This window comes from Tachypleus tridentatus, chromosome 8 (genome assembly GCF_004210375.1).
Source record: "Tachypleus tridentatus isolate NWPU-2018 chromosome 8, ASM421037v1, whole genome shotgun sequence".
Classification (NCBI taxonomy): Eukaryota; Metazoa; Arthropoda; class Merostomata; order Xiphosura; family Limulidae; genus Tachypleus; species Tachypleus tridentatus.
This window is the reverse complement of record NC_134832.1, coordinates 78985107-79001928: the sequence shown is the minus strand read 5'-3', so window position 1 is coordinate 79001928 and position 16822 is coordinate 78985107. Positions and strand designations below refer to the sequence as shown.

At 32.9% G+C, this 16822-nt stretch overlaps 1 protein-coding gene and 1 long non-coding RNA gene across 18 annotated transcripts in view; one reads left to right on the top strand and one right to left on the bottom strand.

Annotated features, from left to right (window-relative positions):
• The window catches only part of LOC143222752 (uncharacterized), an 82449-nt gene that overhangs the window by 33137 nt on the left and 32490 nt on the right, over nt 1-16822 (bottom strand). For 2 of the 3 annotated variants that reach the window (XM_076449696.1, XM_076449695.1), the window contains exon 2: nt 10324-10505. The exons of the other annotated variant lie outside the window; for it this stretch is intronic. In XM_076449696.1, coding sequence (XP_076305811.1) covers nt 10324-10505 — 182 coding nt within the window. The remainder of the gene's footprint in view (nt 1-10323; nt 10506-16822) is intronic. 3 annotated transcript variants of the gene reach the window in all.
• The window catches only part of LOC143222753 (uncharacterized), a 48491-nt gene that overhangs the window by 3567 nt on the left and 28102 nt on the right, over nt 1-16822 (top strand). For 6 of the 15 annotated variants that reach the window (XR_013012461.1, XR_013012468.1, XR_013012464.1 and 3 more), the window contains exon 2: nt 7162-7244. The exons of 1 other annotated variant lie outside the window; for it this stretch is intronic. This is a non-coding gene — a long non-coding RNA (uncharacterized LOC143222753). Of the gene's footprint in view, nt 1-6013; nt 6210-6680; nt 6796-7161; nt 7245-7619; nt 7997-10355; nt 10491-16822 lie in introns of those variants that run through there. 8 more of the 15 variants (XR_013012467.1, XR_013012456.1, XR_013012454.1 and 5 more) reach the window with 6 other exon arrangements.

Genomic DNA, 16822 nt, shown 5'->3' with positions numbered 1-16822 from the left:
TCTATAAGAACATTACATATGTTCGTTGGAGAAAAGTCAACTTGTAAATGGCATGAGGCTAGCCAATAAGCCAAGTGTAAGAATATCAACTTAAAATCGCCCCTTGTGAACCGATCATAATATTTAGTCCCAGACCAGATAGACGAGTCAGTATAGTTTGTAAGTTTGTAAAACTTTTGCATACAAATCATTAGTTCTAATAACTATTTGTAAGAACTGTTATTATAAATTGTGTTGTTATTTGCATATTAAAATATATTTGTGTTAAGAAAGATAATTGTGTATCAGTCTTGTTTGGGAAATATTATTAATTTGATACGTATTGCAATCCAATTAACTTCTAAATTAGTATTAATATTTCCAGCTATTCGAAATCGTAATACGTAAACATAGGTGACAAAATAGGTAAGGGGTTCTGGTCCGAGATAAATAAAAAACATAACAGTAATAAATGCAATTTACATGTGTGTGATGAGTTCAAAATAACGAACTTTACATTGGCATCGAATACTCTTACGAGGCCAAAAGCTTTGTACTGAAACTTGAGCGACAATATTTCAAGTACAGAATAGACATATTACCACTATAAAGGTGGCGCATAAGCATTCTAGCAATGAATATTTTCTTTGCTTGTTGGGCCTGGCATGGCCAAGCGTGTTAAGGCGTGCGACTTGTAGTCTGAGGGTCGCGGGTTCGCATCCTCGTCGCGCCAAACATGCTCGCCCTTTCAGCCATTGGGGCGTTATAATGTGACGGTCAATCCCACTATTCGTTGGTAAAAGAGTAGTCCAAGAGTTGGCGGTGGGTGGTGATGACTAGCTGCTTTCCCTCTAGTCTTACACTGCTAAATTAGGGACGGCTAGCACAGATAGCCCTCGAATAGCTTTGTGCGAAATTCAAAAAGAAATTTTGCTTGTTTTTGATTTTGAATTTTGCGGAAAGTTACACGAGGGCTTTTTGCCATAGCCGTCCCTAATTTAGTAGTGTAAAACTAGAGGGAAAGCAGCTAGTCATCTCCATTCACCGCCAACTCTTGGGCTACTCTTTTATCAACGAATAATGAGATTGACCGTCACATTATAACGGCCCCACGGCTGAAAGAGCGATTATGTTTGGTGTAACGGAGATTCGAATCCTGGGCCCTCAGATCACGAGTCGAGTGCCTTAACCACCTGGCCATGCCGGGCCTCGTGAATGTTATTACTAGCAATCATACTTACATATGACTATATTCCACAAACTAAGTTTGATTTAATGAAAAGAAATATTCATTATGGTATGATACAATTAATACTACAATTTTGTTAACAACCAAACGAAATAATAACTTTTGATGGTCGAAAAGAATATAAATTTATTTTTATAATCTCGGAACCAAAACACTAAAAAAACATAAGATGAAGAAACCCACTCAACTCTTCAGGAAGACAAAGGAAGAATTATTCTATATTTATTTTAAGGGCCACCAAAGCAGTAAAAAAGAACAAAAAACATAAAGAAAAATGTTTCCTTACTCGTGACTGCATGACAGTAATAGGAATAAACTGAATTAGTCAGAAAAATTTCAACTTTCACCCCACTAGCTGAATTTGTAGAAGTTATGGTAATTTATGGAGATAATTAATTAATCTCATATGGAAAATTCATCAATACAACCTATATACTTGTAAACTGTTTGCACGATGTACACTTGTAGACCATCTGTATAAAGTATACTTGTAGGCCTTTTGCTTGATGCATTCCTAGACCAGTGAAATTATACACGTGCAATGAAAATCGCAACAAAAAATAAATATTTAAATTTTAAATAAGAAAACAGATGCAACGAAAATCACAAGAAATTAAATATTCATAGTTTAGATAAAAATTATAATACACACAAAGTAGATAAAAACTTTAAATTCCCGAATGTTATTACACAAATGTATTAAAAACATTTCAACACATTCACATCTTTTTATTGTAATATTCTCCCTCCCATCTCTACTTCCACTAGTACAGCGGTAAGTCTACGGAGTTACAACGCTGAAATCAGCGCTTCGATTCCCCTCGGAGGGCTCAGCAGATAATCCGATGTGGCTTTTCTATAAAAACACACACACACACACACATCTATTTCTGGGGTGGACAGCACAGATATCCCATTGTGTCTAAATATGTTTGTTTGTTTTTTCCGATAGAGAGTTATCTACACTAAACTAAAACTCTCTAAAAAGCTAACTTTCAATCCGCTGTCTTACAAAATATATTTAATATGTTTTGTTTATGTCCGGTATGGCCAGGTGGGTTAAGGCGTGCGACTCGTAATCTGAGGGTCGTGATTTCGCATCCCCGTCGCACCAAACATGCTCGCTTTTACAGTTGTGGGTGCGTTATAAAGATACGATTAATCCCAACTATTGCGTTGGTAAAAGAATAGCACAAGAGTTGGCGGTGGGTAGTAATAACTAGCTGCCTTTCCTCTAGTCTTACACTGCTAAATTAGGGACGGCTAATGCAGATAGCTCTCGTGTAGCTTTGCGCGAAATTCAAACAAAACTGACAGAAATACAAACGTTCTGTTCAAAACTATAATGACTATCATGTTTTGTTTAAACAAAATATTCACACAAATTGTAACTATTGAAACAAGACAATAAGTAGTTACTTCCAAATCGCGCTTTTTTCCATCCTTCTTTTGCTCACGTTCGATATTTACTTGTTACTACTCATATAAAATATGATACAGAAACGTTGTGCGTGATGATTTTGAATTTAACCCTAAAGGGAAGTAATGTGTGTCGAAAAAAAGACAGCTAAGGGGTCATAAAGATGCTTGACTACCTACTAACCTAGAAATAAAATAGGTCGTTCTTTAGTTTTGATTTCATTGAGGCATCGAAAAAAAACAACAGATACTGAAATCGATGAAAAACAAAAGAAGTGTTTTTGTGCAAAAGAAACCAGGTTAATGGTTTTCAGTTCAGTTTGTTATAGTTATATTTTTTAACACAACGGTTATTTGTAGGCCTAGCTCCCTAGCTCACAATTGTTACAATGTTGCAAGAGTGCAGAAAAAATAGAAACACACACGTACAATAAAATAACACAAAGATTAAATTGCTCAACTGAAGAGAAGATAACCAGTTGTTTACTACAATGTTATACATAGTAGTTCACGGAACATACCATAGTATCTGCCGTTTATTCAACTACATGAGCGGTTTGAAAATTACATATAAATAAGTTCAATAAATATTGTTCTGCAAAATTGTATGAAAATGCAAGCTTTTTTTCTGTCAGTACGTACTGTCGTTACTCTAATTCATTGTACACAGTATTTACTCTTTAATAATCTAAATGATGTTGTGTGTTGAAACCCAACCACCAAACGTATTCATGAACATCTGAGACTCTTTAAGAATGCAGTTATTTTGCTTGTCGTGGATTAAACACATAAAATTTCACGAGATCTTAAAATTTCAAATTAAGTGGACGGTAACTAATTTCCATAAAATGTATAAGATGTTGCCAAGTATGAAACGAAACAATTTTACATTAACACAAATGTAAAAATAAGATAACCTGGTTAACGTTTTGACCAAGCCATCCTTATCGTGATCTATAATACACAAAAATAAGACGCATCATAAAAGTTTTGTAGATATGGTTGAAACATAAAAATGACAAAGGTTGTTATATAAAATAACATTGGATATTTATTCGTTGCTTTTTTCTGTTTGTCTGGTACCTGTATCGATATGGGGCGTTTGTTTAAAGTTTCCTTGTTGAAAAAGTAAACCTTATTCTAATATCATTATTGCAGTAGAAATATAATCTGTTAGTAACTCATTCTGTTAGAATGTAGTTCATTATTATAGTAAAACAAATCTGTTAGATACTCATTCTGTTAGAATGTAGTTCATTATTATAGTACAACAAATCTGTTAGATACTCATTCTGTTAGAATGTAGTTCATTATTATAGTACAACAAATCTGTTAGATACTCATTCTGTTAGAATGTAGTTCATTATTATAGTACAACAAATCTGTTAGATATTCATTCTGTTAGAATGTAGTTCATTATTATAGTAGAACAAATCTGTTAGCTACTCATTCTGTTAGAATCTAGGTAGTAGGTCGATTTTTTTATACAAAGAAAACAACTTCTATAAAGTACGTTTTCATGTTAATCATGAGAAGAGAGATATAAACCAATATATAAGTCATACACTTCTTCTTCCTAAAGTCTAAATCTTAATATGTCGAGGAACTGAAATGTTATTTTTAAAACAAATTATAATTAATAAAACAATTTTTGATAATTTGTTCCAATTTATAGAAATCTATTAGGTCGATATTTTCAGTCAAAATATATAATTGAATGAACTAAATCATGTAAATCTTTAACCATGCTACGTGAATATTAATTTAGGGTGTTTAAACACCATTAAACAACTTATAATAATTCGTAACAATTGACTCTCTTCCCACAGTGGGAAGTTGAACACGGATATTATTGTCATAACCCAAAGGTCTGATAACATAGGCCAGAGTGAGTAGATTAGATCAAAACTGTACTCTTCTTGTTACTGTTAAGTTTAATTTCTAACTGATACTGTTAACATTGTTAGATACTAAATCCTCGACTTCAATATTTCCTTCCTCTCCCAGAGTAATGATAATGTTTCACAGAACATTGCTTCTTTTTGCTACTACTGGCTACTGATGACGAGTCAATGTAGGCAACAAACATGAAATATTTAAGTTTTATCTGTTATTTTGTAGAATATTTTAGGCTTTGGAACAATTTAACATTCTATATTTTAGCTCCACCCCTCCCGTACGTTCTGATTTGTAATAAAAAGACCAGTTTTTTTTTCTATGCTTAACAGCTGCCATGCAGCGATGTTACATTAGGATCTTGTCAAGAGATTAAAACACTAGTCTCGATGAAAGTTCTTGTTTTTGTTATTAACGTCACAAATGCATGTTTCTGAAGAATAAACAATAAAGCTAGAATAACAAATTTTGTAAAACATTGTTTTAAATAAAGCATAATAATAATAACAGGAAATAACGTAAAAGTTTCAATGTCATATACGACATTATGCAAAAGGTAACTTTATATACGGTTTAGTGGTTGGCGTGATAGACTGTGAATTTGAGGGTCCATGCCTCGCGCCATTACCACTAAGACTAGGGGTTTATTAAGAGAGTGATTCTGAAATCCAACTATTTAGTCATACAAGAGTAACCTACAAGTTGGCGGTGAGTGCTGTTGCCTAGCTGCCTTCCCTCTAGCCCATCGATTCAGAATTAGAGACAGATAGAGCAAACAACCTCTGCATGAACTCGCGAAACAAACTAAGTAATCATGTGAGGTTTTGTTATATCTGTATGTTAATAACGTTTACTCAAGTACTAAATATATTGGAATTAAAAACATACACCAGGTAGATTCAATTTTTTTTATCACCTGTTCAGAAAGTAAACTCTGTATTTAGTGATTGTGCAGGGAGTGTTTTACAAGATTTGGAGAGTAAACCGTTCTTCCATATCTCAGTAACCTTTCAACCCTTTTTCTCTCTTTATGTTATTTTGTAAGAATATAGCCAGATAACATTGTGAAAAAGAATATTAAGATTAAGTAACCCATCAGTAAAACATTTAGGGACCCGATTTCTTTTTACACTGTTACAGGTTGAGTATCAAAAATTAATTCATACTGCAAACGAACAGTTTGTAGTTGAACAGTCTTGACATTCGACACAAACACAAATCACAAACACGTACAATATAAACAAGGCAGATGGCCTATAGTTAGCGTCAAGCAAATCATAATTGTACATGGCGCAGATAGCGCCATAATTGTACATCGTAACAACGTTCACCAATAGAGGGCACGGAAGTGGAATCGTTTACAGCTTGGCACGTTAATTTTTGTATTAGGTTTGGTTTGTTTTGAATTTGGCGCAAAGATACACGAGAGCTATCTGCGCTAACCGTTCTTAATTTTGCAGTGTAAGACTGGAGGTAAAGCAGCTAGTCATCACCACCCACCACCAACTCTTGGGCTACTCTTTTACCAACGAATAGTGGGATTGATACATTATAAGGCCTCCACGGCTGAAAGGGCGAGTATGTTTGGTGTGACGGGGATTTGAACCCGCGACCCTCAGAGTACGAGTCGATTGCCTTAAACAAGCCATGCCGGGCTTTGTATTAGGTACAAAATTTCAGAATATTAGGATAACATGTAAACAAAAACAGTTTTACTTGTAACATGTACATTTTTGCGACTTGTAACTGGAAACTTATTTTCTATGAGAAAATCAACACTAAGTAATGTGTTGAGAGTTATGTAATTCAGAGTCTGTTTATTTAAAATTGACATTGTTAAAAAAAAACTACCACGTTATCAATTTCAGTTCACAGTTAAAGAACAAAAAAAAAAAACAAAGATCTGATAATTGATCTCAAATACAAGAAGTTCACACCAACTTGAAACAGGCGTCTACACGTAATTTACCTGTATGATATAGCATTTCTAAATGTAGCAACTTTAAGAATATTACATAAATAAGAGTTTTTGCGAATTATAATTATTCATTGTTTATCTAACACTAAAATTACAGATTTTTAGTAATATCGCACACTACCGATGGGGTCAATACAGAGAATCATATTCTAATTTTAGGTTCTGCCTTTTACAAAATTCAGTAGAAACAAAGAGTGAAAATGGTATGAAATTCCCTGTTCTTTACCTGAAATACAAAAACGACACAGGATTAATCAGTATAATTAAGTCCAAGGTAATGGTGTTTTTCTTTTTTTTTACGTTTTTGTATGTGATCAAATGTAATTAAACAACTGCTAACCACTAAACCCAGAAGCAGTTTGGTGCATAAATACTATCTAAATGTATTTTACAAAGCCAATGGGGTATGGACCCCATTGGTAGTTTTAGATTAACGTTACTGAGATATATCGACAACTAAAGAAGAATGTCGGCTTCAAACATTGATCCCAAATACGTGTATGAACAATTAGGTTTATGCCTGAGTTGTCACTCATTATTTTTATTATTCTACTGTTATCTATATAAATGAGATTTCTGTCGATATCTGATGATAATACATAATGACAGAACTAAGGCTTTACTTTTTATCATTCTCAAGCTCAGAAAATTCCTTGTGGATTAACCGGTTCGAACACAGACAGACGTAAAACAAGAATGGAATATTCAATTGAGAAGAGTCAGGTTTGTTTATTATACTACAAATCAGGCATAGAATGCTACTGCATTTTAAAGCTCTATCGTATATCATCAAGATATTATTAATAACCTGTGTATCAAGCTCTTGATTTCTCTCCGTATCACAAGTGGCGACCTTTGATCTTGAATTAATAATTTAGTTATTTTTACAATCGGGTGAATTATTTTGATTGACAAGTTGTCCTCTTTTATATGGTTCTTCAGATCGATTTAGATTAATAAAATGTTACGTCCACGTTAAGCCTAATACAAGCCAAAATAGACAATGAAAAAATAAACCGATCCTTTTTATACTAGTTGAAATGAGAACGAGTACACCCTTTGATTGATAATGAAAAAACAAAAACAAAAAAGCTACATTAAAAGACAGGGAATATATATTTTTATCCTTTTTGTATCTTCCACATCGCCGTTTCGGCAAGGCTCCGTGTTTAAACCTAGCGGGTGATAATGCGCAAGACGTTACTGAGCAGAGACATGATATTAGTAAGAACTTCATTCAACATGTTTTAACTCGACGAGTGAATTCATCTGTTTTCTTTCATCTGAAATAAGTGGGAGTATAGAAATTTATGGGTCGCTGTAGTTATAATATCTCAAGCGCCTGGATATTAGCTCGAGGCAAAGATCTAATTGCTCAATCTTAGGTGCGCAATGACTTTTACTATGTGTGCACGAGAGCAACCAAAGCCATTGTCTGGCTTCACAGCTTCAACGTGGACAAAAGAAAAGGAAAGGTAAACAACAATCTTACAGCCGTGGGTAATTTGTGAATAAATAAAAAATATAAAATAATCATTACTGCCCTTGTTATATAAAGATAAAAGTGATATTGTTCCTTTCATTATACTTCTAGAATAGTGCCTCTTCCTAAAATATATTTCTAATAAGATATCAAATAGAACTTCAAGAAGAAACCATGGAACTAAAATATATTACACATGAACAGTATTAAAAACAACAGTAATGACGTCGTTATTTGACATATGAATTTTTCAGTAAGATGATTTGTGAGTTTAGTATCTAATTAAACAAATTAAATGATTATTTGCGTTATTACAACATACATTTATATTTAATTTGGGGTCTAATTTCTTTTTAGTATCTAATATGATCATTTAAATTAATCAGTTTCAGTCAGTTTGGCGTTAAATGTTAACATAAGCCATATGTGTTTTGTTCCCACTAACATGTTGCATACTGATTACTTCACTAAGATAGTCATAGTACGAGCTAATCCTATATTCAGGACAATATTCACTGTTCTAAGATACTTATAAAATAATTAACCATCTTAGCATTGTAGTTTTTTTTAAATCTATATTGTATATCTTAAGATAGTTGTCCTTTGAGTCATGCTGCAAAATAATACTACATTAAGACAGTTAACCTTCAAGTGTATATTCTTATATCTGTACATACTTTAAGAAATATAATGGTTGAAATGACTGACTTTGTGAAATAACCATCAACCGGACTTATAACGCCAAATTTCTGGGTTCCTGAACTACGTACGGTGGACTCGGTACAGATAAACCATTATGTGGCGTAGTGTTCAAATAAAAAAAAACAAAACATATTTGTAATCCTAAAGTTTCTTTGTTACTTTGCACACATTTGTGACTTTGTTTCTCAGAAAATTAATACTGTGAAATTGCCAAGTCTTTCGTACATACTCGTATATTCACTGAACTTTCCAGGAAGTACGTATTACAGGTGTAATACTTACTTAATCAAAATATTTTCTAATAATAGGCCAGTTTTGTAACAAGTCACTTTAACTCTTAGAAAACGTGCACTCGTGTCAGAATATAACCATTAGTGGAAAAAAAATCTCACAAGTTGTTACACAGATGTTAAACTTTATATTTATAAAACGATGATATTCTACAGAACGGGTTGTCTGCGCTTGAACTCATTATAAAACTACTGTAACATTAAACTTGTGTTCAACAAACCGTTAACTAATCTATTACAGAAACACAAAATAAACTCGATTTTTTTTCTTCATTTTTATCTCAATAAAAGTGAAGATGCAATATATTTATTTGATTATTGTGTTAGTCATAAAACAAACCTAGAATTTAGAAAACATTTATCGGTTTCTACTTCAATAAGATGCATTTAGAACGTGCAGACTTTTGTATAGAAAAAACAAAATACATTGAGCAATTTACTGCACTATTTATATGTAATCTAATTAAAAGACAAAGAAATAAAAAATAAATGAATAAGAAGAGTTCTTAACACGTGTTTATACTGCATGTCTCACGAGCACACATAGGATTTTCACGCGCATCTTTCGGTGAAAGAATGAACAAGAACATCCTAAGCAATTTTTATTACGTATCATTGAGTTACTGGAGGTTTAAAACCAACATGTTGACAATTAGAGGAGGCCTGGCATGGCCTAGCGCGTTAAGGCGTGCGCTTCGTAATCTGAGGGTCGCGGGTTCGCGCCCGAGTCCAAGATGCCAAACATGTTCGCCCTCCCAGCCGTGGGGGCGTTATAATGTTACGGTCAATCCCACTATTCGTTGGTAAAAGAGTAGCCCACGAGTTGGCGGTGGGTGGTGATGACTAGCTGCCTTCCCTCTAATCTTACACTACTAAATTAGTGACAGATAGCCCTCGGTAGCTTTGTGCGAAATTCCAAAACAGACAATTATAGTTTTACATATAAAAAATATGTTTTGGATATGTGAAAGCGTAATAGTTATAAATAAAGGCATATATTCAGTTATTGAAATTATAAATATCATAGCGTTATTGGTACAAATAAAAGTATAAATTTCGATTATTGAAATTATAAATGTTATAGCGTAATAGGTATAAATAAAATTATACATTCAGTTATTGAAATTATAAATAGCAGTTTGCGGAGGGAATAAAGTTGTTTCTTTATTTAGTGAGCAAAGAAATGTACTGTTAATTGTAACAAAGGTTAATCTGAACTGTTGCAATAGAACAGTTATAAGGTAATATTGCTTGATAAAAAAAGGCAAAATGGGTCTAAAGAACAATTTCCATGAGTAAATTACTGATATAATTATTTCCCTCCTACCATGCTGGAAATAATTAGCTTTTCTCACGTAGACACAGACCAGAGCCATCAACTGAAGCTGGGACAGTCTCTGTCGAGTGGAGGACGGTAAAGGAAGCAAGTCTCGCAGATTCGCGATCTCCGAGTTAATAAGATCTCGTCGCAGCTTGGAAGCACCCTTCGTTGACTTGTTGGCGTCGAAGCTAGAAAAAGAAAGCGAAAAAAAACAAAAAACAGAACAAAACACAACTTTGTAATTTCTCTAGTTCTCAACAGCACTTTAATATGTTTCATGAAAACAAATGCTGTAGATGTACATTGGTATTAGAGGTGATATAACTCAGATGGAAATTTGAATAAAAGTAAAACCATAACTGAGTATGCAAAAAAGTATTTATTTACATAGTTCAGTTCCTGATCGTATGTCCTGATAAAGGTTAACAGTTTTTCTCGGATATATCAGATATATGTTTTATTATGTGATACGATACACTTTGGTTTGATATTTGTGTTGCTACGAAATAGTTAATTTTTCTTTTATGATACAATCTATTTTGGTTTGATATTTGTGTTGCTAAGAAATAGTTATGTTTAATTATATGATACAATCTATTTTGATTTGATATTTGTGTTGCTAAGAAATAGTTATGTTTAATTATATGATACAATCTATTTTGGTTTGACAATTGTGTTGCTACCAAATAGATACGAATTTCCTGAAGATGAGTGTCCATCTAGCAACTACGAACGCATCGGCAACGTTTTCTGTATCAGGAAAGTTAAGAACGCTTATTTGCTGACGAGATTACATACAACTACATATATCAAAAATCATATTCAGAGGTGTGATAGAACTCTCGTTCCCACCAGGTCTGCGGTCATTTAAACTACTTCAACACTTCCAAACATTTGTTGATTATTTTATCTGGTACAGATACCGCGTTTTCACATTATACGTTTTGAACAAGTCAGCACCGAGGTTCTATACAAATCAATTCAGGAAATGACCCAAGAGCTTTGTGCTACTTCAAAAGATGGTCTCTTTTCTATGTAATCTACAGTATATCTGGTATATTTAGTCTATACAATATATATATATGAATTTCATGCTTAGATTTAAAAAAAAAATATTCGTCGGTGAAAACTTTCAAACGGATGGAAATCAACCAATCAGAGTATGCTGTTATTAACACTAAGTGTTATTTACAGAATATGGAACCATACTCTGTATGGTTGTATTGTATATAACCAATTGCATATACAGTCGTTTGGGCTCGTATTATATTTGGAAAGCTTTCGTTTCATGGTGTGTTGTTTTGTGTATTGTTGTATTACCACGTTCCAGATCTGAACGTAACTAAACCATTAACGTATTAGGTCTAAGTTAAAGCACATAATCTGGTTAGGAATAAGATGTTTCTGAAGGTTTTAATAACATTAAAGGTAATTCACATATCTGTTATACTTGACTTTGAATGATTTTCCATGTTTCGTGATTATTCTGGTGATGTTTTTCTAGTGTATAGATTTCTGAATGGTTTTTTTCTTTTAAAGTTTTACAACGTCATGAGATGTTACATTACAGGAATAACGACTTGCGTGAAATAAAATTAGCGATTAAACGTATTACAGTTAGCGTGAAGCTGAGAATGTCCTGTTACACTAATAAATGCGCTTTGTGACAATTGTTCACAACTTTATGAAATGATCCAATATAGGTATGTATAATACGGAGTTATACTTTAATTCATATACAGTATTTTGAAACTAAATAAAAGGGCAACATTAGCGGTTCATGCAATAATATTTAGCTCAGTCGCATCATTTGAGATCCTCTCCTCTAATGTCGCTGTAAGAGCCGTATGAAATGATTTTCGAAAGTAGATTCAAATTATTATTCTTTTACAACGTATATCTTAAATCCTCCCCAGTAGTCTGCGAACTCACGCCGCTAAAAACCAGGTTCCGATACCCGTGGTAGGCTTATGTGCTTATTTCTAAACAAACAAACAATACCTTAAATACTTTTCACAATACTAAGCATTTTCGCCCGATTAGTGTAATACTAAATTTACACTGCGTTTTAAAATATACTTTTATGAGAAGACATAATTAATGAAATAATAAATTCTCTATTTTATATTAGTTTCCAAGCGAAGTTCTACGAGTGAGAAAGAAAAACAAATTTGACAATTTATTTTAGTAAGTTTGTACCTATATTATCATAACATGATTTTTAATAAATTTGATACTTATGTTAACATCATAAAACCTTTCAAAAGTATTTTATTGGCTATTAGTTTCCCCAAATATCCAACATTGGTTTACATGTTTTGCGTTACTTCAACCACATTCCATTGATTACGTTACTATAAATACCCAGCGTACGACAGTTATTTATATAATAAAAATCATTCAATGCTGTTGCTTGATCTACTTTACAACAACCTTCTAACAGTGTTACACGTATTTATGTTACGACAACCATGCAACATTATTACATGAATTAACATTACAACTACATCATTCAACATGTGTATGATATTAGTTTGTTTACGTTATAACGATGTAACTTTATTACATTGTAGACAAAAAAAAGACATAATTTGTTTTATGTGAAAATATTTTATATCAAACAGTTCTTGTACCACTAGCCCTGTTGAAGCCGCAATGGGGAAACGTTTGTTTTTTATTGCTTTTATCTGGAGACCAAAGAGTTTTTTCTAACTCTAATGCCCATATAATCAGGATTGTGACACCACTTTAGCTATAACGAGACAAAATCACTGTTATAAAATAATACGAATCACTTCCTATCAGTTTACTCTGATGTGCGTTTTGATCCGAAATGGAAATTACTGGTCATTTAGCTGTTGAAAATATATAAATTTCACGCCTAGATTTAAAAAAAAAATATCGTCTGGATGTGAAAAAAAAAACTTAGAACGGATGGAAGCCAACCAATCAGAGTAGACTGTTACCAGTTGGCTAAAAGTACTAAGTGTTATTAGCAGAACATAGAACCGTTCGAAACGAATAATATATGCAGCTGCATGTGCACGTGGACGTGACATATCTTCATCCACTATAAACTTCAGTTTTCCTATGAGTAAAGTTTTTCACACAACCAACATTTAATCCGAGAGTAATTTTCTGAAAAAAAAAGATAACTTTACACTAAATACAGTTTTTCATGCTACTTAGATTTAAAGTATCCACACGCAGTTCGTTCAAACTAATATGCTTATTCATTGTGAACATGGATTCAGATATTTCTGCATAATCACCTATGTATCATTATTACAAATTTTCATTTACTTTATTTTCAATAATTTAGTTTCGGTTTGTTTCATTGACTGCTATAAACACATTTTAGTTACTTGTTTATCTTTAGTATGGGTTATGTTCTTGGTTTTTGTAAGTTTCTCTGTTTCAACTCTTAAATCCGTATCACACACTGAACACTGACAACTTTCTCATACATTGTACACTGTTATAAATATCATTACTTTTAGGTTTTTTTTTATTGTTTACTTTACGTGTAATAGTCCATGAAATAATGAGAAGTATCTGTAGTTTATTAACTAAAGTTTCGTCTATATGAGTTTGTTTTACTGACTGCATATAAAATTTTCAAATAGAACAAGATATATCAATTTAACACACAATTTCTACAATAAAGAGTAGCTTAAATAGCATGCGTGAAAGCGATAGAAAACAAAGTTCAACCAAAGGGCATGAAAATTATCACAAATATTTCGCGGATCGGCTAGTTTAGTTTATTATGTTTGCATCTAAAAATTCAAATTAATATATGATTCCTCACTATCATAATTATTAAAAAAAAAGAACTAGTAACAAATTGTCGTCCGTTGATGGCATATGTCTCTTTTGTTCTTCCATGTCCGTAATCCCCCAGTAGTCATAAGTTTACAGATATACAACACTAAAATCCGGAGTTCGGTTCTCCGTGATTAACAAAGCACAAACAACTTATTATGTAGCTATGCGCTAAAACAAAAAATATCCATGATTATAGAATGTAATAAATGACTAAAATGCTTCTATATTGGCTTACTTCTAAGCCTGGAAACATCTGGAGAATGTTAACGGTGGGGGTATAATACCTAATGCTTAATTGTAGTCACATTAACTTTGGAAATAAATTTTAAATTAAGGTCACAAGAAGCTGAAAGCGAATGAAGAATACCTGTATGCATTAACTCTTCTCTCATTAAATATTTTATTTAAGCAATATAAGCTAACTGTATGAATAAAGATCTTGTAAAGCAATTGTTAATGCAATTGTCAGAACAAAATATGGACATAGGATTTTCATTACCAGATAATTTATGAGTAATTAATACGATAGGTTTCTCAACAATAGTGCTGATTTCTAGTAAGGAAGGCCTATTAAGTAGGGGGTGCTAAAAAGAAATGTAAGAGATAATAAGCGACTGGTTGAGGTATAATTTGAGCGGACGGTAGCATTGACGCCAGAGGTGGAAGCAGATTTAGCATTCGGTCATTTCAAGAGACAGATAAACGATTTTCTCCTTATGATTATAATAACAGGTTAGAAACTCGACGACCTTTTGATATTTACGTTTTTCCTTTCAGTGCCATAACAGTTTCTATGCAATAATTCAGAACTTGAGAAAGGGAACTTCTCATAATGGATGTATTTTTTCTTCTGATGGTATAGGGTAGGAGACTAAAATCAAATGATTAACACTTTCTTATTTTTTTTACACTCTGTTTACACTCAAATATAATTTCGGAAAAGCTGTAATGTCCTCAAGTTGTCATAACACGAGGAGAGAGCGTTTGATAGCCCCTAGTGACACTTTACACTAGAATTATGGGATAAGAAAGACTACCCATGTTACTGTCTGGTCACGCTTTTATGAAGCTTTTCGTTATTATATTGTCTAACAAAACCACACAACCCCAAAGAAGCTCGACTAAACCACCCATGATGTAGGGCTTATTGGTTTTCTTGTCGAATAATGGGAAACATTGTTGTTTCCAGTCGATTGGTTCCACGCATAATGTTACTTCAAATCATTTCTCTTATTTCAAGAAGAAGGCTAAATAAGTTGTCACTTTTTAAGCAATTTTTCAGCAAGTAATTGGTGTAATAAGAACTGAAAACTGTGGAACTTGGTGTGTTTTGTTATGAACTGAAAACTGTGGAACTTGGTGTGTTTTGTTATGAACTGAAAACTGTGGAACTTGATGTGTTTTGTTATAAATAGCTATTTGTGAAAATGGAGAAGACTTATTTTTTCTCCCTCATCTTCTTCTCAAACCATAAATGGGAAAAGTAATGAATTAAGACAAAAAACAACAATGTATAAAGATTCCTTCTATCAGAACACCCAATCCTAATGAGAATTGCTAGATGTTGTCACAACACGTTTTAACATTTAGCAATGCGAGACAAGCTTTAATTATTGGATTTGTCCGTTAAAGTCCTGTCCAATGTCAATTTTGTATGATGTATGTTATCTTATGGGCCAAAAGGTTCTAGAGATAACCTATATTTAAATATTCAAACAGCAAAAAAAAAAAAAAAGAGTATTCGGAGTTCATGATTTTATATATCTGTTTAGAGGACAAATTTTTGTATTTATAATTTAAATGTTAGCATTTCTTTGTTTCTTATTACGCACATAGCTACACAATGCGCTATTTGTTCTGTGCTCACCGTAGTTATTGAAACCTGATTTTTACCGTTATAAGACAGACCATTGAATTATTATCAGTAAGCACTTGCAGCTGTTGTTTTGAATTAAGCACAAAGCTACAGAAGGGGCTATATGTGCTCCGCCCACTACGGGTATCGAAACCCGGTTCTTAGCGTTGTAACTCCGCAGACATACTGCTGAGCAACTGGGGGGCTCACTTACGACAAATATTAGCTTAATTTAGATCAATCATACTCACTAATTTTTACACATCTCAAAACTAAACGTTAGTAAATATTAGATTCACAATATTCAGAAGTTTTACATATCCCAGATTTAACTCTAAATGGTAGCATATACATCCCATTGCTAAATGTAAGTATAGCTTATATTAATAATATTCGGCAGTTTTTTTACATATCCGAGACATAATTGATGATAAAGCTAAATAAGTTTTGTTTAGTGGTTAGTATTTTTTTTAAAATTTTGTGTGATAAAATCTACGAAGAAAAACAGCGAGTCATCACCACTCACCACTATCTCTTGGGCCATTCTTTTACGAACGAATAGTGGGATTGAACTCCCATTATAACCCCATTCACGGCTGAAAGAACGAGATTGTTTGTTGTGACTGGGTATGAACCCGTGACCCTCAGATTATGAGTCGAACGACCCAACCACCTGGTCATGCTGGAGCCATGTTATTATTAGGCACAAATTTAGATATTTCATCTTGAACTTTGGATTTTATGATTTAATACACAGGGTATTGATTCTTACATTTGGTACTGCAGTCCACAGCAATAAACTACTGATAAGCTCTCATATGC